At 38.9% G+C, this 21,516-nt stretch overlaps 1 protein-coding gene across 3 annotated transcripts; it reads left to right on the top strand.

Annotated features, from left to right (window-relative positions):
* Nucleotides 1-7,702: 7,702 nt before the first annotated feature.
* On the top strand, nt 7,703-21,264 carry LOC141903065 (uncharacterized). Of its 3 annotated transcripts, XM_074790944.1 has the most exons (9): nt 7,703-7,962; nt 11,434-11,582; nt 11,815-11,847; nt 14,092-14,140; nt 14,656-14,881; nt 15,754-15,819; nt 17,016-17,309; nt 19,371-19,707; nt 20,582-21,264. In XM_074790944.1, exons 1-9 carry the CDS (start codon nt 7,858-7,860, stop codon nt 20,790-20,792), a joined length of 1,470 nt encoding a protein of 489 aa, XP_074647045.1. In that variant the 5' UTR covers nt 7,703-7,857; the 3' UTR covers nt 20,793-21,264. The 3 variants fall into 3 exon arrangements, with proteins under 3 accessions (XP_074647045.1, XP_074647046.1, XP_074647047.1); XM_074790945.1 differs by lacking the exon at nt 11,815-11,847; XM_074790946.1 differs by lacking the exon at nt 15,754-15,819.
* The last annotated feature ends 252 nt before the right edge of the window (nt 21,265-21,516 follow it).

The raw sequence follows: 21,516 nt of genomic DNA, 5'->3' as shown, positions 1-21,516 counted from the left end.
GTTTGAAATACTCGAATATACAAAACAACTACTACAGCGTTGGAACGTCATCTAACGCCGGTGCCAACAGAAAACCGCTGAAAACGTGCGAATAACGTCGTTTTAACACACGTCGATGTTTTTCACTCTCGAATCCCCGTATAGTTATATAAACGTATCTTTATACATCTGGTGCGCGCTGGTGTGATTTTTTAACTATAACAGTCGATGCGATAAACTAATCATTGATTTTTAGCGCGATCTGTTCGCAGCTATATTCGAACTTTCTGACGAACTGTGCCAATATTTCCAGCGTCAATGAAGCGCATGTCGTCGCCGGCAGTAATTGGTTGTGGCAGGTTCATTGCAGCGTGTGACGTCACGAGTACCGCTGAACTGGCTCATCATCACTCGTTTTGACGTTAGCGGCGGCGGTGGCGGCGGCAGCGGTAACGGAACGCGTGGCGATTGTTGGGTAACTTGGCGGTTTATGGCGGCTACGTACGCTACTTAACGCGGCGTAATTGAATCAGCTACAATTAAACGTTGAACTAACGGCTACTTTCAACGTAAACGACGTTGGGAACGGTTCTCATAGTTACGCGCGGCGTTAAGTAGCAATAAGCGTTTATCCGACAATTAAACACCGCGTAGTGTCAGCTGCAGAAGCGTCCGTTTAAATACAACATTCATAAATGTATCATCAGAAAATCATTGATTCTATTTCTGATACAAACACAAATATCAATAAACTCCCAGATACTCATCAGATATCTCAATACAAGTATCGATATATGACTAGTGACTGCCTCTCCACCTCCCAGCATCCATCCCTCTCCCCTCCCAGCATCCATCCCTCTCCCAGCATCCATCCCTCTCCCCCTCCCAGCATCCATACCTCTCCACCTCCCAGCATCCGTCCCTCTCCCCCTCCCAGCATCCATCCCTCTCCCCCTCCCAGCATCCATCCCTCACCACCGTCACTTAGAAATCATTGACAAGTATATGTTTGCTGTTCAAATGCTGAACTACGTGACGAGCAGGACATGATTTCAGACATGTGAGTTTTATTCACCGGATAAATGAAAGTTTATAGGATCCACCTACATAACTGTGGAGCTGATGGTCTAGGATCCACCCACATAACTGTGGAGCTGATGGTCTAGGGTCGAATTTAAACCCACACAACTATGGAACCCAATCTGAAGTTCAATTGACTATAAAACTGCGTTCATAGTTAGATCAAATTTGACATAAAAACATTGGATTGTCATAAAATGAGCCCCGAAAAAGTAAAGTTGCCAAGTTGAGAATACTTAAAGGGCGTTGTGCACGGTATAGAGGTGATGGCCAGTACGGGGACCGGCGAGCGGGGCCACCTGGGCTAAAAATCATGCGAAAGATGTCATCAAGCAATAGGCCACTATAATTGGTTACAATGCGCGGATGTCGATAGAAGCCCGTGTATAATTGCTATGCATTGAATATCGATGTCCACTTACAAGCTCCATCTGAAACCTTTGTTCCCTTCAGCTATATCTACCACCGTAATTAGTAGTATCATCAGTGACGTTGCTAATAGCTCGTACGGTCCGTTTGACGTCAGATATGTGAACTTGGGTGTCGCCGTCGTGTGACCACCATCAGTGCACGAACTATCCACTATTAGCAACAAGTTTATTTAATAAGCATCAGCGCAGCAGTAATTGAATTCCCGATCAGTAATGTATAGATACCTTTAGTTAGTGTGTATATATATCAGCATTGATGTAATTAGGCCTGTGAAACATATTCTTCAATACATCCTTAAATTGGGTCGGATACTTAGTTATCTGCTGACAAAACTTTGATGGATGTCTACAGTAACCGCATCAAATGACACACGATTTTGTCACAACACAGCTCGAGCTGGCACGCAATCAATCCAAAATACAAAAGGAAAAGAGCGCGCAGACGTCAGTTTTTTGTTCAGGTATCTGTTTACCAGATCGAAAAACGAAGCCTTTATTGGTTCATTGATAATACGAAGATACTAGTGCGAAAAAAATGCTTGGAGTAATTAAAGAAAAACATCTCGTTTTGTCAACCTATTTGGTTTAATTATTCCTGGGACGTTTTACGTTTCCTCTTTGAAATATTCAACGCCTCCGAAAATCGAAAGAAAGTATTTGAGAAATGGGATACGTGAGTAGTCATAGCACGGTCGTTAAGTCGAGAAGTCGCATTTTGATTATCTCCTTTCTTCAGTTATCAATCGATTAGTATCGATTGATAACTGATACAGTGCCTTCTGTGAGTTTCAATTTCAACCACGGACCCTACACATATACGCAAATACACGTGAAATCAATGATGTACGGATCTTGTCTACTCATCTACCTAATATAGAGAAATAGTCATCAGAAACGTAACTATTAGAATATAGTCGAAACGTCGAATAAACTACTAGTTCTAAGAATCATTTTCAGACTTTGTCTTTCGTTATTATTGTGGGATTCTCTATTATATCGTCACAACACGGATTTACATACTATTTTATCAACGGTGTCTCGTTGACCGGTTCGCTGTAGTCGAAATAGATTTTTCGATTTTTCAAACTTCTCGAAGGAAAATTTCCCCCACGACCGCAATTCGAGTTCAGGTTTCATCAGGCGGGTATACTGGTGATAATTTGAAGTCGACTGTGATTTGATTGATAGCGCGACTTGAGACGCAGCAGAAGGTATTAATGTTTACAGTTCATTAAACAAACGGCTCTCGTACACATTGTTAATGGACTATAGAACAGTGAAACGAGCATCGGTGCACGCAGTCGTTCATTGCACACGCGTCAACAACAACAAGATAGATGACAGTTGACACAAACAAGATTTGATTTTCTTAACCGTCCTGATTATCATTGATATCCTTGACGAGCTTCGGTTATCGGAGTTAGTCGACTATTTGTCGTGAAACTGAATGTCAGTTAGTCGGAACCCTGGTACGGGAATGGTCGACCACGGGATTGAGTGCGGTTGCTGTAGTTTAGACTTGGTTCCAAGATGGCCGACACTGTGATTTGTATAAGACTAAAATGTAGTGTAATGGATCATTAGAGTCCGAAATCTAGTCGACTACAGTTACAAAATCCAAAGTTCGGCCTTGAGCCACCTGTCTGATGTCTGAATACATTTATGTACTTTATATACACGTTTTACCTGACTTCACAGACATAAACATTTCATTAGAACACAATGAAAAATCGGACTTCACCCATTAAAAGTGTATTATGTGAGGGGTGCAGGGTACAAACAAATAAGTATTCATAGAACCATACACAATGTTCCAACCATCTAACAAACAATGAGTTAGATTATCCCTGTTTGTCATGAGGAGGGGTGAGTTCTTAGTTTCTGCCTGGCTGTTGTGAAAAAAGGACACCTGAAAGTGCTGGAGAGAATGAAAGGCGGAGTAGACCCGTATGAGTTAGAGAATGATTAGTTGTTGTATCGCCTGAGGTGATAAACTGATCGATGATGTAAACGACAGCATCCAGGATATCGAAGGGATGTTGACTACTTCCTGTGACCGGCGTGGTTCCCACTTAGAATCCATAATAGAAATATGAGTGAAATTAGGCGTGTCTGAGACACAGGCTCAGTATATGAGCACAAACCCACCTCACGCAAAGTAATTCAAACAGCATAGATTATTGATGTCGGTTAAGACGGATTTTCTGTCTTTCGTCACGCATGGTTTCGTATAGTAAGGTGCTGTCACACGTGATTTACCTAGCCTAAACGCGACTTTACGTGACTTTACGTGGCTTCGCGTAAATTACACAGCCAGCCCGTCTAAGTTCGTTCGCGAGTAATTCTATATAAGTATGATATACGGACGCCGCGGTAAAGCCTATAAACGGTGCAATCAATTTCTACGCTCGCAAGAAGCCGTTGATCGACGCGGTTGATGATGGTTGTGTTCCCGATACGTGCTCGATTTACCTTCAACACGTCACGAACTTCTTACCTGATAGAAATAACAAACAGTAACGATGAGAATTTACTGGTTTCATTTTCTCGGTTTCAGCTCCTGTTGTTGCTAATTTTATTGACCTTAATATTTTTATGGACGATGCGGACACGTCACTTCCGCTAGACACTTCACAACCGTCATTTTGTCATCTTTCGATTTGTGGTGTTTTCTAGCAAATACTAAAATGAACAGCTTAGAATTATTAAGGTTGGAAATTCTTGAAATATATGATACAGAATTTGTACTTAAAGCAGTAAAAGCGTGGTCACCAAATACAAACATAATCTCGAAATGCGTTTTTGGAATAGCTTTTTTATTTTTCTTGCTGAATCAAAACATAGAAAATTGATCGCTTTATCGCGAGATGGTTTATGCAGTAAATGATAATCCTTCTAAATAATGCCCGCGATTCAACAGGATTCATATCTATCTGAATATCTGAAAATATCCTTTCAATGTTTATCTAAAAAAGCGCATAGACCCACATCACGCCACGCGTTAGACAGGGTTATTTCATTATTAACCACAGACATATGACACACAAACATCAAGTAACATATGGTTTAATGGTAACATGATTTGCGTTTTTTGTGATAAAAATAGTAAATCATGTCGCAAAACACACACGAATTCGACTTTGCTATATTTCACTTTGATTGTCTCCTGAGTTTTACGTAATGAAATCATCGTTCGCAATCTAATATAAGCGACATCGTCGTCGAATATCAAGGGCTCGAAATTAATCGAACGCTTTCCACTCATTCGTAAAATTAACCATTTTATTCTATCATTAGAAGAAACATTTTCCGCCTTATTTTGACAGTGAGTTCGAAACCCGTTTAACGTATGAATTATTTTCGATGATGTTGAATTAGCGACCAAAGAGTTGATACAGTAGGAACAACTGCAATTTGAAAAATCGATTTTGACGACGGCAGAAAACCAGTTATGCCGCGTGTTACAAGGGAACGCTCGTCTCGTCGGTGACCAGTTTCAGAGATTCTTACCTCATCGCTATGGGTTTTTTCTTTTCGATTTCATCTTTCATCAACAAAACGACCGTCTACTAACGCCCACGCCATAAAGTTGACCCCGCAGACCGCCTATCCCTGTACACTAGTCTTTTTAAAACCACGATCAAGCTAAGTAGACCGGGCAGTTAAAGAAATGAACTGATTACAATTTTACTACAGAACTGGGCGATGAACCAACAATTTACAGCAACTATAAGACTCCTCCTCTTCGAGTAACCGGACCTCTTAGATCAGAATTCTTTCCGGGACACGAGGGATATGTTAGTAATTTAGATGTACCGCTTTGAACGTTGACACAGAACGTACTCGACACCGATTTATGCATAGAATACTGATTAAGTAATTATCGGTTTTTGCTGTGATCACCGATCACTCAAATTCACGACCGAACTGATAAGTAAACAGTAAATACCTCATCGACTAAATTGTCAATCCACTCTTTGCGGTCTAATCTGTAGACAGGACGTCAGTTCGAGCAATGACGGCTTGTGTTTTCTCAATTCTGTCATTTCAAGAGGAATTCTTTTTTCAGCCTCGTCGATATCATGGGTTTTTTGTTTTGCCAATATCGCCTTCCAAAAAAACACACAACACAATGATTCAACCATAAATTCGTTTTTAATGACTAGCATTTAACTTAACGATTTCCAAATATTACATGTCAGACAGCGAGGATCTGTTTTTTTCCGTACATGAATATTGATCGTCCAAGCGCAACTTTCGATGTAACGTTTGAAATTTGTTTTGGAGAGTTGGCGAGGAATATCGACGATATTTCGTAGAATCGTCCTCAACCTCTGGCCTGGGAATCGCATACTGGTGGAGATTCAATCTTTTAAGAATTTTCCAGCGACAAAATCACGCGCTCATTGAACACGAAAATAATATTTCTTCGTGTCGTTTCAAGTCGTTCAGTAATATTTATCAAACCACAAGATCTTTCGCCAAGGGACAAAAATCAAATATGGCTGTAGTTTAGATTATTCTATCAGCAGAAGTACGATTGATTGAGTGAGGCGCTGCTACGTCATGGAGTGAGTCTACAACAGCACGCGATGCGACAGAAATGCCTACTTCACGCGAAGATTCGAGTCTTGTTCCGTGGAAAGTCGACTCAATGACTGTATCATTAGCACTAGGCCTACAATATACCAACATCGACCAAATTTCATAAAGAACGGTTGCTTGGAGAAAAGCATATCATTATATATTACATATAGACCTACAAATAAACCTAACCCTTCTAGTCAAATTCAGGCTGGTGCAGTATGCAAACCACGTAATGCCCACTGACTTATTGACCACAGACCCATCGTGATTACTATGTTTTAAGTTCATCTGGTCAGCGTCATGAGGACACTAACGGTGACCGGTACAGGTGTGGTGACTATATGCACCTAAACACTCAAACTCTGATTACAAGACTTTGATCCTAAGTCTGACAAGAATCTTACAAAGATCATAAATTGTAATGCCCCCGAAAGTCGTACTATCACCTTCGGAACTGCTAATTACTATAAAATATGGGGAAACGAATATCTAACATCGGTCTCTAGTTTCAATGTTATTCTAGTTAAACACACTTTAAGACAATCCCTGTAGACAGTTTCTAACAGTAGTTATACAGAAGATATTCAATAACGTATTCACTGACCATTAGTCTTAAACTGCTGTTAATAACCTAATGAACTAATCCTCACGCGGTGCAGTTGCCAATTAAGATTAAGTTTACTGCAGATCGATTTCCTGTATATTCAGCAAAGGTTTTAACTCTGTTGGTTCGGATCCATTTAGTTCTGACGAGAATCTACAAAAACTCTCGCAATCAAAAGCATTTAAATATGATAAACACTCTGACAATCCCCTGGAGAGACAGAAGGGGTGCGGATGGCCGAGTGTTACGGTCATCCTGTCAATCATGTTTTTGTGCAAGCATAGTTTCCTAGTCGTTCCTATATTCCTTCAGTTTCCCAGCAGTTGAGAAAAATATCCTCAAAGACTGTGAATCGCTGAACATAATGAACCAAAACTATCTTCTTTCTCGTATCAAATTACAAATAATTCAAATTCAAATTGTCTTAAACTTTCATTTACAAAGCATATTAATGGTTAACATGAATATCAAGTTTGATAAGAAATAGAACAACGTATTAGGGAAATGTCGAGTGGATTTATGAAGATTACTCAACTAGGAAGTAGATTTTTAATTGCTTCGAACTGATGTAAGATTATGTACTGAGGTCAGTAACAATTTTGGAGATTTCGAACTCTATTGTGGATAACAGAAAGAAAAGAACAAAATAGACGAAAATGTTTCATCTCAAAAGACTCCAGTTTTCGGTAGTGTTGAACCGGGAGGTTCCTGTAAGTATAAGAATGATTATAAACCAACCATCAACCCCCGACTGATTCGCCCTCTATTGAACTTACATTACACAAAAAACTTCTTTCGGCTTTGAACAAATGTTGATAGTTACCGACACTGTCTACAAAACATGAGTCTACCTTTCTTACATTATTTTTTTGTAAAATTGCGATTGAAAAATTGCTCATCGTGTTGTTGATATTTTATGTTATTCACCTGGATAAGAATATCATATAATATTTAGTTGAATGTCTATCCACCAGACTGCAGTGTGTTTGACTCATACGGAGCTCTGTACCCTCCCTCTCTATCTCGCTCAACGCTCTCCCTTTCTCTCTCTCTCTTCCTCTCTCTTCCTGCTCAACCTTGCACTCTCGCTGGGGTCGCGTTTCGACGAGCCTCGTTCCCGTCTACTGACAGTTTCTTGTTCCGGCGGCTAGCCAGCAAAAAATGACCTAGTAGGCCATGGCGTCTTTTAACGTGCGCCTATACAGGGACGGCCTACAGACCGCCTGGGGGTTTCGGCTGCAAGGGGGCAAGGATTTTAACCAGCCTTTGACCATCCAACGGGTAAGTTCTACAAATTTCATAATACTTAAGTACATCGTCCGCCATTTTATGATCTCCAGCATGCTTATGTTTTATCACCTTTACTCCTAGGCCTCAAACTTTTAATACGTTGACCTATCATTCAAACAGTGAATAAGGCGTTGTTTCATCGACCGGGTTAATGAATTAGAAACTTAAAAGATTGCTGTTGTCGAGTGGGGTTTAGTGTTTCTACCGTTTCAGCGGAAAACATGATTGTATATATCATCTATCTTAGAAATAGTTTTACGTAATTTCTATAAAGTAACATTTACAACTTCATCCATCAACAACAACTGTCTATTGTTTGAATACTGCAGGGAAACATGTCAACAGGAAAAAACACACAATTGCGTAAAATTGTGTAAATGTCAATTTCTAACAGAGATATTAGGCCCGTCAGTTTCACTCTTATCGGTTCAGTTTGACTCTAGTCAACTAGAGATTATTTCATTTCAAACGTTTTTACTGTGGAGTCAATCATTAACTCACAACTGTGGAATTGGGTCCTATATTTACAGAAATATACCGAGAATGAGTTATCGGGTGGAAGATGGAGGAATCAAACAGTATTCCACTGTCATGTTTAATAAAATATGGAAGCAAACGTTATCGCATATTTTCTAGAAAGGCAACACGAATTGATTCACGTAGTTTGTTACGTGACTGGATCTAGTTTTTCAACGGAACGAAACTTTCTTTCGCGTCTGAGTTTCTTACGTTTATTTATCGGTGTCGGTGGAGATAATTTCGAAAGAGTATATATGTATATATATATATATATATGTATATACATATATTGAGAGGGAAGGATAAGATCATGTTACCGGTAACACTCCATATACCGTTCGTGTAAACTGAGATCACTGAATATTTCCTCATAGCCAGCTATTTCTAGATTGAAGAGTAGAGCTACCGCCGCTGCTGCTGCTGCTGCCGCGCGTTATTTTTAGTTATACCGGTTTGAACATACGTGCGCTGAGAGGAGGGAGGTAGATTGATTCAACTCTTCGAGTTAGTACCGGTTTACTGGTTGTGAACACGGAAGCCCCGTGATTATGTATATATATATATATATATATATATATATATATATATATATATATATATATATATATATATATATATATATATATATATATATATATATATATATATATATATATATATACACAGCATATTCATTAAAGTTCGTGGTTATTTGAGATCGTCGGTTCCGCATTGAATTTGTTGAAGTCATCGAGTAAAATGAGAAAAGGTCGGACCTTGATCATATTGACCAATCACGTGACATTAGAATCAAACTGATTTGAATATGGTTTAAAATTGGATGAGTATGGAACATCCAAATTTAGATCCGGGATCCAATTTCACAAAAAAAGTTTAACTCAATATTTCGGTATAATTGCCGTTGGTTTCTTCATGTTTTCAATTAGGACAAAAATTCAAACGTAACTTTTTCCATAAAACTGTAGCCTGATAGTGGTGACCAGTTGTTGAATACGAAAAATGCCTTGATGTTGAATTATTCAAAATGTTTATTAATCGATTCAAATAAACAGATATTGACACGAAGTTATCTCGTTTTTACCACGTCACTGAATACCATCCCTGAAAACCGGTTAAAAACATAGCAACTCGTGACTATCATCAATCAATGCTATGAGAGGATGAGAAGGAGGGGGGAGAGGATGAGAAGAGAGGATGAGAGATTATTAAACTGATTTCAACCGCCGGGGGCTGCTTTACTTTTTACACCTGAAGAAAGCATGTATAACTAACGATTTGACTTGATTCTGTGTTCTCGAACATTCTATGTAAAATCAGTTGGTTTCGGCGCAGGATACTTATAGGATTCCAGTATTTCGACTGCTCTGAATCGAGGTAACTCATACCGGTGCATCATAAACTGATAATGAGCAAAAATATTATCAATTTTATGTTTAGTGTTTGTTGTCAGTTTTTTTTTGAAGATAATCATACCTATCAGAGGTATCTTGCTTGCATCTCGGAGTACCTCCAAGCTTGCACGTAAGTATATTGGTGTATGTAGGCGTGCAGCCAGTAGGGTTTATACCTCCTCACCTTTTTAACCCGTGTCGGTTGTTATTACCACTTGTATATTTGTTACGTAAAAAGCGAACGGCACAGAATAGCTTAAAGATGCCTCGACGCGAGTAGGTAGATCTAATTTTCACTGGTCTCGAATTTGTATACATTCCTTCGAAAATTACTTCCGCGCAAATAATCAAAGCGATTCAATTAATGAGAGTTAAGATAATCTCGATAAAAACGTAACGAAAGATCGATTTCACTCGTTGAGCTTTGAACAGAAGTAGAATTTTCAATCCGTCTCGAACGCTAATATTTATGTACAAAATACAAACAACACGATCGCGTGGTACAGAGGCATAAACTCTGTAGACAGATACTTTTTAAAGCTAAGAATAAAGCGCTAAGTTCCTTTCTGTTAACGAGTAGAGCCGTGCGGAGAACTATATAGACCATCCGGTGTTTTATTCTTCTAGAGGCAGGTAGGTTAATTTTTCTACCGATTCCGTCGTCTCCAAAACCTAATTCATTCAACCTTGACCCCTCGGGTGATAAATCGTCTGGTGGTAGGTAGCGGTAATTTCTTATTTCTTTTTTTTATTTTGACAGTGCAGGATACCCACATATTTGTTTGTAAATATGGTAGATTCATTTGGTGTAAAATCAAGGCTGAATTTTTATGCGCCGCAAAACGCGTAGTAATATTACAGAGAAAGCCTTAAGTGATAGCCATTAGATAAATAGATCTTAATCGACTTTAATTAACGTCTCGAAGGCTCTTTGTAATTCATGTCGAACGGTGCGAATCTGTCATCAATGTCGTCGTTTCCATCGATAATTAAATTATTTACAGTTGCATTCGAGAGATAGCGAGAGATTGCGAGAGATTGCGATAGCGAAAAACATTAAAAAAACGAATCTTCGCAACATTTGTAAAACATTTGATTCAATCTGGTTCTGTTTCCCGTATTGTATTGTTGTTAGCCTATCGTATTCTTTTTATTAAGATGTTTGCTTTTTTCTGGTCTGCGGTTCTCCACTTTCAATCTACACATTTTCAAAAATGTTCGGATACTCGTTTGGGAATTAGGTTTATTATTGCTGTTTAGGGGCACCATCCCAAATTGAGGGAAAATCATCTCAAATTCTACTTTTTTGTAGGATCGAATACCGTCGATCCTGCTGACGCTGATTGGTGATCACCGGGGTTAGATATAAAACCAAATATATGAGTATATATTTGAATTGAGTTTTAGTGTTTTTTGTGATTGTTTTGGTAAAAGATGGAAACATGGAACCTGCGAATAATGTTCTGAGGATTGTTCAGTGGTTGGGTTAGCTAATAAAACCAAGTATATGAATCTAATATTCGAATTGAGTTTGATGGTTTTGTAATTTCAGGTTTTCACGGGTAGCCCTGCTGAAGGGGAGCTACAACGTGGAGATATCATATCTGCCATTGATAATTATGATACGACATCTTTAAGTCACAAAGAGGCGCAGGATATCATAAAAAAATCCGGAGGTCAACTTCTCCTATCCGTAAGAAGGTACGTGAACATCGCTACCGAATTGAATAACTATATTTCAATCATATTTCATCATTTTATTCATGAACCCGAAAGTTAAAATAACACGATTTCAATCCTAAAACATTCGATCTTGCACGAAAAAGTATTCCTTCCATTTACGTTACCTCAGCCATCATGACATAATATGCGCTTGCTTCGATACTAAGAGCGGCCATTTTTCATTATGATCAAAATTCATTTCCGCTTTTAGAGAAAATCTTTCATATTCAAACTTCAGTAACGGGTGAGTATAAAGATTATTTTCCATTCATCTGACTGCTTTATTGTCGCCTAGTAGCGTTGAGTGCATGTGTATTAACTAGACTATAAGGTACCACGGTTCTAAGTAAGATCGATTTTTGAGATAAGCTAATAACAAACAGTTCTAGGCGTCACAGTGACGGTGATCATTATGTTTATAACTTGATCCAATGAATTAGAAATACAAATAAAGCCGAATTGTGATTTGACGACGTATTTTAAGACGCTAAATGGCTGTTGTTGCAAATGAACAAATCGAAATTATCCCAGAAATTATCCTCGGTTTTAGATTGCAAAACCGTGATTAAACGATCAGATTAAAATCCCAGAATAAATGAATTTATAGCTAAAATGGTTATCGAAAATACCATAAATGTTTCGGGTGGTCACTTTTTGGGCTGTAAAAAGGGTGGTAGCAACCTCCCGAAATATTTCTAGTATTGTAAATAATCTTTGTAGCCATTATTTCATTGATTGTGTGACCCTAGAACTGTTGGACTATAGATCGTCTGGACGAGTCACTGATTCTAACTTACAACTCTGCATCGAGAATTCAAGCACTTCACTCGTCACACACACACGCGGTCGCGAGGCGTGATTCTAATAACTCAAATCAAAGTATTGATAACAACACTAGTCATAATTCACGAGTTTATCAAATAGAACCACAACAATGTGACACGTATTAATCAGCAAAAAAACCAGAATTCTTTAAATTATGTTCATAAACATTTTTTTCTAAACAAAATGAACTAAATTCGTTTTCTTAACCTCTTTATAAAATTAATGGTTGCCTTAAACGTCACCGTAATGTACACGAGCTTTTAGTTAATCAGATTGCGTGTGTTAAGTAGAAATTCTAGTTTTTTTCGAATGGAGCATCTCGAATATGAGACCGTCTGAGTTTGGTGAACGTGCGTATATTTTAGTAAGTTAGAAAACTGAACGGAAAAAAACAAACTCTATCCAATAATAATAGCTAGCTGTAGCAGTTGGGACTGGAGCGATGGTAGGTAGGTATAACAGCGCATTCCTCAGGTGGTATTTATACTCGGCAACTCTCGTCAGAATGTGGTTTATGTTTGTAACAGCCTCGTGTCTACATCCTACTAGCTAACCAGTTTATGTAGTAAGATGCTCTGCTCTCTCTATCATCTATTCAATAACAATATGGCGTAACGTGGTCAAAATCAAGATTTCATACAGATAAATCGGTGAAATTCGATTACTTAATTCTTCATTTCTAATTGATATTGCTGATCAATTATATAGATAGAATTAAATATAATTTCTCGTGGACTCAGCTCTACTGTTAAGGAATTCATGATTAAAATGGTGGTTTGACCCACAAATGTAGTCAACTAGACTAGTCGTCTCTAAACTCTAGTTTTATACGTTCAGTTAGTTACCTCATGATATATATCATGTCGATAGATGAATGATACAATTTTCCATTAACGAAATAAGATGAAAACTTCAAAGAAAGACTTGATGTAATTACTTGATGCCAATTTTCACTTGAATAAATACTTTCCAATTCAACAGATCTGGACCCAGTTTCGCGAAAGAAATCGGTCCAATCGCTATTGGTTATTTCGCGATTTCAATATATTGTCGACAACGATTCACACTTGAAGAGTCTCATCGTTTTTAGATTAAACTTGATACAAATAACTTGTAGAATAAACTGATGCTCTATGAGGGAGAGGGTATATACCTGTTAATGTTGATATTCAAAACTAATCGTTCACGAACCAGTTTAGGCGATAAACTGAGAACAAGAGAAAGATAAGTTGATATTATGTGGTTTAATTAGAAGTAGACATTTTTCCGTATCGAAGTTGAGACGATGAGATTAGTATTCAGGTAGTAACGCGTTAAACCACGCTGTTTATTCACTCGTACTAGAGCAGAAACATCCTCATCGCCCAGGTGAAATAATACACTTCATTATCAGTGAATATTAACAAGAAGCATCGGATTGAATGCATTGAATATTCGTAATGATAACGTAAAAAAGATCGTAAGCCGGATTTACTGAAGAATACGATCATCAGATACTATTACACATTAATGTGTCAGGTTTTCTTGGTCTCTGGCAGCCACAAAAATTACTAAATATTAGATGAATTATTTTCCTCACAAAGTCCAACCGTTTTACCTTTTCATTTGCTTTTTTATATCTGGCAACATCGTTAACTTATGTTTATTGTTATTGTTTTCACAGGGGACAGTCACCAGTGAAAGGTCCACAGTCACCTCCAGTTATGCCGGGTGTAAGTTGAACTATGTATAAGTTCTTCTTGGTTTCCAGAGATAGTTGTTCTATAACCGAAATGCATTTTCCATCGAACAGTGTCCAAAGTGTCCGAACCATCGAGTCATCTAAAACCCCAATAGCCCACTATCCCAAACCTCGTCCCATTAAGTATATTCGTGATTTATATGGGGCCGCGGCGGACGAGTGACTGGGGTCATTTTTAAATCACGTAACTCATATTACATGAATCATCACTGATGGGAATGTGGTCTTCTCTTATCGGCACAGCTGTCTGGTCACCACTCTAACCAGTCTAAATTCATAACCTCATCACGACTCTGTGGAGAGTAAGCACTTTAGCCACGCGCGGAAGGTTAATGTTTGGGATGCTTTAGACACCGTTCGATGGAGTACGTCGAATGCATTTTGGTTATAGAACACTCTTGCCACGCGTGAGATCTCGGGTTCAAAATATACCGATGAAATGAAAAGAATCAAGCAGGAAACTAATGACTGAAATGAATTTTGCAGGGTTTTCGTTCAGTGCGTCCTCCGCAGACACAGTCCTATGGCGGCGGTCCATGTTTTGGAATAGACTATACCGCACGCGGAGGTGGCGGTTACCAACCTCCGCAGGGAGGTCACATGATGGATAGGGTGCAACAAAGTCTAGACAATGCGTTGATGAATCAGGAAGAAGAGTTTGACTTCAAACCAGTCAGTGAAATGAGGAAAAATTTCCAATCTTCTCAACCCGGTAAGTTTTCCATTTATTCGGTTTCAAGCGCAGCTCAAGCATTGCTCACGATTTGTGTTCTATAGAAACGAATGGATGAATGTTATGGATTTTACAAAATAAGCAAAACAGAAAATATACATAGGCGCGGTTCAGACGGAGATTGGTTACGACAGATTTTGGGGAATGCTGGAATGGAATGTGTTTAACACCGATTTCCATCTGGGAAGATATAAATCATGTTTGTCGGTCCAGGCGCGAATCTGCCATTACGTCAGATTAATGATTCTCGATATTACTGTCGTTTTGAAAGAACATGTATTATTAGATTTTGAGAGATAAACCCGCTACAGGCAAAGCTTAATGCTTGCTTGGCTGGCATGCTGATGAACAAACCATATTCATTTTCATCGTCGAGGTCTTCGAAAAAATGTATTGCTGTTAGAAAATTGCGTTTGCGGCGAATAATGTCGTTGAGAGTGAGGCAATTTATCATTACTTAACCTAGAGCCGGGTTCAGTGGTCCAGTGACGACCTAATTCTAAAGATGAACTTAAAGCATACGACTGGTCCTGAGTTGTTAGATCGACTTATAGAAATACTTAAAGCTTAGACTGGTCTTGAATCTGACCCTCGACTGTGCAACTAATAGCCCTGATAGTTCTTCATTTAACTCTGGAAAATGGATTATTGTTTATGAGGGGAACGGCGTTCTTGTGCTTCATTGGAATGAAAAAGTTATGAATTGTATCCTAAAACTTTAAGTAGATATAATGAGGATTTGTCAGAACGGCCAAAACAAATAAGCTAAAAAAATATTGGATGTTGTGTACAATAGTTAGTAAGGATGTGAAAATAAATAGATTTCCGGCATGATTTCTGAATGATTACAGCTGATCGGTATAGGTATCCCCGTAATCGACATCATCAACCACCACCGTCTCATATGAGTCAGGAAGGTAGGCCGATAATTACAGACGATCAATTCGAGCGATGGCCGCTGATCTGTTTTTCGCTTCCTAACTTCCATACACAGGGACTCGAACTCGATGGCATTTAGAAATTGGGTTCGAATCCTTGATTTATAGGTTGGATTTTGATGAGTTTAGTTGTGCAGGTTTGGGCGTTCTCTGTGTGTAGAGTAACAAATATGGCATGATTTTGTCCTGTCGCGTGACATTTAAACTATAGGACCCCGTTTACCTACGGCACCGTAATAGATTCACTCCAATCGGAAAATATCAATAATCAACAATAGTCAATTAAGGAAAAATCATTTTTTTCATAAAGAAAATAATATTGAAATGCTTCAAAATTAATTCATCGCTTTGTCGCTTCTCGCACGTGTTCTATTTTTACATGTTGCATGTTTTTGTCCGCTATTTCTATCACCGAAGTTTCTAAATATAATGTCGAAAAAGCTAACAGAGATTATGTAAAATAAATTCCATTCGAAATCATAAAGATCGTCGCATGTTGTCGTTATATTCTCGTAATATACTCCATACTTAATGTATTAGAAATAAACTTCCAACCTAAAATACGTTAACATCATTTAATGAGACAGAGCAAAAAAGTAGAGATAATGGAGGTGGCATCAACCGATAGTTGAAATATCTCTGAATAAAAACGAGGACCTTTTGGTGAATTAATCGAAAGAAGTCTAACTATTGTATGCGAACACTATTAGAAATGTATGTATTTATATATATATAGGTTTTAATTTTTTCTCGAATCGCACAGAGAAATATTCTAATGTTATAAAACCAATTGAAGTTACTAGATTATTCTGGTTCCGGTGCCACAGTGTTGTCTCCGAGGTTAAAAACATTGAAAATATTATTTCTTAATTCGAATTTTACCAACAAACTGTGAAACTGGATCCTGCATCCACAAAACAAACCAGTTTCATGTATCTGCTGTTCTATTAATCATGTTCTGCTTTTTCTTTTGTAATTTTCAAAATTTATTAATTCGATTTCGTTGAATTGATAAATGCTACAACCTATTTCTAACAATCTGTATTTTCTTCAGAACTCTGTCTATTTCAATTGGATCGCTGTTGTCCCATTTTAGAAGAGAAAGTTCATAAGAAATCCCTGAAATTGGAATAAAATTATTTCACTACTTTCAAAAAGATACTTTACTATTGCAGCTCAGCGTCACGTGCCGCAGCAAGCTCCCGCCCATTATCCCCAATCCGTGGCGTTCCAGCCCCAACAGCAATACCACCCGCCTGGACCGAGCCATGCCCAGCATCAGTACCCAACAGGGCCGAGCTACGCGTACCAACCACCTGGACCGAGCCATGCCCAACACCAGTATCCAACTGGGCCGAGTCACGCCCAACATCAGTATCCAACTGGGCCGAGTCACGCCCAGCAACACTATCAACCCGCCAGCCGTCCGGCTCAGCAATTTACACCGCAGCGCCAGACACCCGGAACAGGTAAGGCATTCCGGCTCTGGCATGTGGGCATCGTATACCAATCGCCACCTACCGCATGTTTCAGACACCATAATCTCCCGTCCGTTCAATAGCATGGTAGTTTATTATAGTTACAACTATTCGACAGATTATGAATATTATTAATGCTTTTTAGCTAAACCCTCGTAAACTCGACCTCACTGATTATCCATACATTCACTATACAATAACACATTACTAAAACATCGGCATCAGCTGCTTTATATAACCATTAAATACCAACGTATCTCCTTCCAGACGATACGAGAACTGAGGCAGTCAATCGAAATGAAATAATCCTTAAAAACCAAATAATGAATTACGCATGAGATTATATTAACAAATATAATGCTTGCTTTGTTGCTTTCGAATCATTGTGTGTCTGCGAATAGTTCTCAATGATCATGAATACTAAAAACATTGAAGGAATCGGAATATTCCACGATAAAATAAAATCATTTTGTGCTTACTGTAAATGAATAAATGACTATTTGGATGGATGAATCGTAGACAAACGTGGGAAACCCAAACCTGTAGTTAGTGTCCTTATATATAGTTTAGGTTAATAGTTATTTTAGTGTCAGGTTCTGATGGTCGCTCTAGGTTTAGGTCGCATTGTCGTTCGTAGTTGCATCAGGATATTTTTAGATTATCGTTTTGCGTTTCAGAAAATGATTGGAGTCAATTTGGAAAAGTTTTTCAGTGGAACTCGGAGTTGACTGAGTTCTAGGTTATAACAGAGTGTGTTCTATACGAACTGTCTTATCGTCTGGCCGCTTCTCTGCTCATGATGAGCACGAACTTGATTTAGATTTTGATCATGTAAAATATTTAGGTGTTTTTTTAGAATGTAGAGAATTGAGGATTGTGGAGTGTTTGTGGTGAATGGAGGATTGTGGAGTGTCTGTGGTGAATGGATGATTGTGGAGTGTCTGTGGTGAATGGATGATTGTGGAGTGTCTGTGGTGAATGGAGGGTTGTGGAGTGTCTGTGGTGAATGGAGGGTTGTGGAGTGTCTGTGGTGAATGGAGGGTTGTGGAGTGTCTGTGGTGAATGGAGGGTTGTGGAGTGTCTGTGGTGAATGGAGGGTTGTGGAGTGTCTGTGGTGAATGGAGGGTTGTGGAGTGTTTGTGGTGAATGGAGGGTTGTGGAGTGTTTGTGGTGAATGGAGGGTTGTGGAGTGTCTGTGGTGAATGGAGGGTTGTGGAGTGTCTGTGGTGAATGGAGGGTTGTGGAGTGTCTGTGGTGAATGGAGGGTTGTGGAGTGTCTGTGGTGAATGGAGGGTTGTGGAGTGTCTGTGGTGAATGGAGGGTTGTGGAGTGTCTGTGGTGAATGGAGGGTTGTGGAGTGTCTGTGGTGAATGGAGGGTTGTGGAGTGTCTGTGGTGAATGGAGGGTTGTGGAGTGTCTTTGGTGAATGATAATCATTAAACCATTGCACTTTTTAATGTAGAAATTATGTTACATTGAAATGCATCTTTGTCTTATTAACTTGTACAACTTGTTCTGCTATTGGTTTCCACGTACGTTATACAATTCACTGTTATATAATGACCCTATTTTAACAATTTGATAAACCTTATCGCTGAAACTAGGGGTTCTTCTTTCCAGCCATTTCGGTCGATGCAGTGATTTTCAGTAGATTTGACCTCTCCAAAATAATATTATTTTTTTGTGTATTTATTCATAAACATTGATACTGGCAAGGTGGAACTACGCGGGTGATTGCCTTATTCGAGGAATAGCCATATTCTTTTTTTTCTTTCGATCCTATTTCCCAATCATCCTCGATCCTTCACAGAAACCTTTAATCTATCGGACTCAATAATATTAACCGGATTTGATATTTGAACTGAATTGGAACAGGGGTTCTAATGGCGGTATTTCAAACTAACATTATTTTACAATTACAATTTATCTTCGATAAGTCTTTACTTTATTGGAGTTAAACACATTATGAAATCAAAAAGAAATATCAAGTCGGAGACCTTATTTTAAACTCAACATTATGTATATTGTGAATCATTTTTTTTTTGTTTTCAGCACGGACACCTGTTCAATCGTCTGGTAAACGTTGGAAACCGCCATCATCCGCCGGTTTCGGGCCACCGGTAGAATTCGGCTGGACACCAAGTAAAGCCCCGCATCGGCCCGGATATCAGCCACCACAGCCGGAGCCTGAACCCGATCTACACGTGGTCAGACCCGTCAACGCGCCAGTTGATTTTACCCACCGCGGAGGAGGTTTAGGCGTTGTAGTGGAACCGGGTACTCCAGCATGGGCCGGAAGCCTTCGAAGCGCTAACAGTGGTAACGCCTGGCCGGCTGGTTCTACAACTCATGCCACGTTAAACATGGGAGCCACCGACTCACCAACAAGGTCAGTTCCCCGACAACACCACGAGAATCCTCGAGACTTCGCTCTTGGTAACGAAGAAGACGCTCCTCACGCGGTGAACTTGCAGTACAACAGCCCTATAAACCTGTACTCTTCTAGTAACGTGAAGAATGCAGCTCAAGGTCAATTTAAAGGGACTTCGTTAAAGTGAGTCCGTTATAAGTTTGAAGTAGCACAGTAGGATAGATCCACCCACTCAATATCACCACTCACCGATCATTAAAAGGCTAAGAATACGATTTCGAGGCGATGAATTGAATCGGTTGAGTTGCCTTCAGTGTTGTGTAGTACTGCATGTATCACAGCTTGTAATGTGTTTCAGCCACAGTCCTCTAGTCGTCTCTCAATGCTGGCCACCGCCCGCCGATTCCCAACATCGTGTTCTTATTTTATTTCATTGACGATAAGTTAGATTTTTCAATCCCGACAAACCATTTATCTTCAATTTACTTCTTTTGTTTTTTCTTTCAAATTTCGAAAATCATTTTTTTCAGTTAATAAAACATACACACCCTACCACGGAAAATTATTTACTTATTTTTGGTGTGATTTGCTACGATTTATTTCTAATCTAATCTTGCGTTTCTTTACACGTACTTCTTCTAAGCGCGGCCATATTGGATTTCGATTAGATCACGCGAAATTTGCCATAGTCTCGCGTGATTTGATTGAAATCACGTGTGTTTCAACACGGCCACCTTTTGATAGAAACTTGATTTTGATATAAAATAGATTTCTACTTTGTTTTAAGTAGCTTTAGAATTAACCCATAAACAACACTATTCTATCCACAGTTAATACCCTCGATTATTGAATAACAGATCCTATTCAGTGTGCCACTGTTTGATCATTACAGGGTAACTGGTGAGGAAGGAAAAGAAGAACTAGACATGAAAAAATCGTACGTCTATAGAATGTTGCAAGAGGAAGAACAGGCAAAGAAACGGCGACCGCACGCCAGTCACCATAGTTACATGGGTGGTGGTGACCCACACGCCCACCAACACCAGCACATACAAACCAACGTCGGTGTCCCAGAACCCGACTACGGTACGTCTGACTTCTGATCAGCGCAACGACAACGACGACTTAATCGAACCACACGAAAACGGAAACATTTCTTTAAACAAAAAAACTACCAACACAAAACGTCGGATCTTGTTTAGACAAACCTCGTTCGGCCATCGGGGTGTCTAAACAGACCGACGTTTTGTCTTCGAATGGAGCGCCCTCTTGTGAACATACGTACAACTAGCGAACTTGGAACTAACCCACGTACACAACATTTCGGACTTTCTACGTTGTTTTTTTTCGTATACGGCGATGATTTTATTTTCACTGACTCATCCAGACGATATATTCTACCGATTCAGTTTTCGTCAAGCATGAATATATTAATGTTTGTTACGTCATTATGAATACAGGAAAAACAATACATATTCTATAGGTTTGATATTAAACATCTTTACTTGTGAAAGTGACTTTTGCGCGTATTTTTGGCATTTTTACTATCATTATACCCGTTGGCGTATTCCATCTTGCCTTATATACATATATATTTACCAGCCGACTACATCATACATATTTGTGTATTACGATTCTATTGCTGTACTAATATTTATATTATATTAATCTACGATTATTATGTAGCTCGTCTCCCTCTTAGAATGAAAAAGAAGACAATCGTTTGTCTATATATATATAAATAGATAATTTTATCTTATTCACCGCGCCTGATGTATCTCAAACGAAAAAAAAAACCCGTTGCTTTGTCATTACGAAAATCTATCC

Source organism: Tubulanus polymorphus, chromosome 4, assembly GCF_964204645.1.
Source record: "Tubulanus polymorphus chromosome 4, tnTubPoly1.2, whole genome shotgun sequence".
Classification (NCBI taxonomy): domain Eukaryota; kingdom Metazoa; phylum Nemertea; class Palaeonemertea; order Tubulaniformes; family Tubulanidae; genus Tubulanus; species Tubulanus polymorphus.
Note: the sequence above shows the minus strand (reverse complement) of the source record. Positions and strands in the feature narration are given on the sequence as shown.

Excerpts from the sequence above, each read along its gene's own strand:
- LOC141903065 (XM_074790944.1), top strand. The coding sequence starts at position 7,858 with ATGGCGTCTTTTAACGTGCGCCTATACAGGGACGGCCTACAGACCGCC. Across the intron at positions 14,141-14,655 it reads CACCTCCAGTTATGCCGGGT|GGTTTTCGTTCAGTGCGTCC; the intron begins GTAAGTTGAACT and ends TGAATTTTGCAG. Across the intron at positions 15,820-17,015 it reads GTCTCATATGAGTCAGGAAG|CTCAGCGTCACGTGCCGCAG; the intron begins GTAGGCCGATAA and ends TTACTATTGCAG.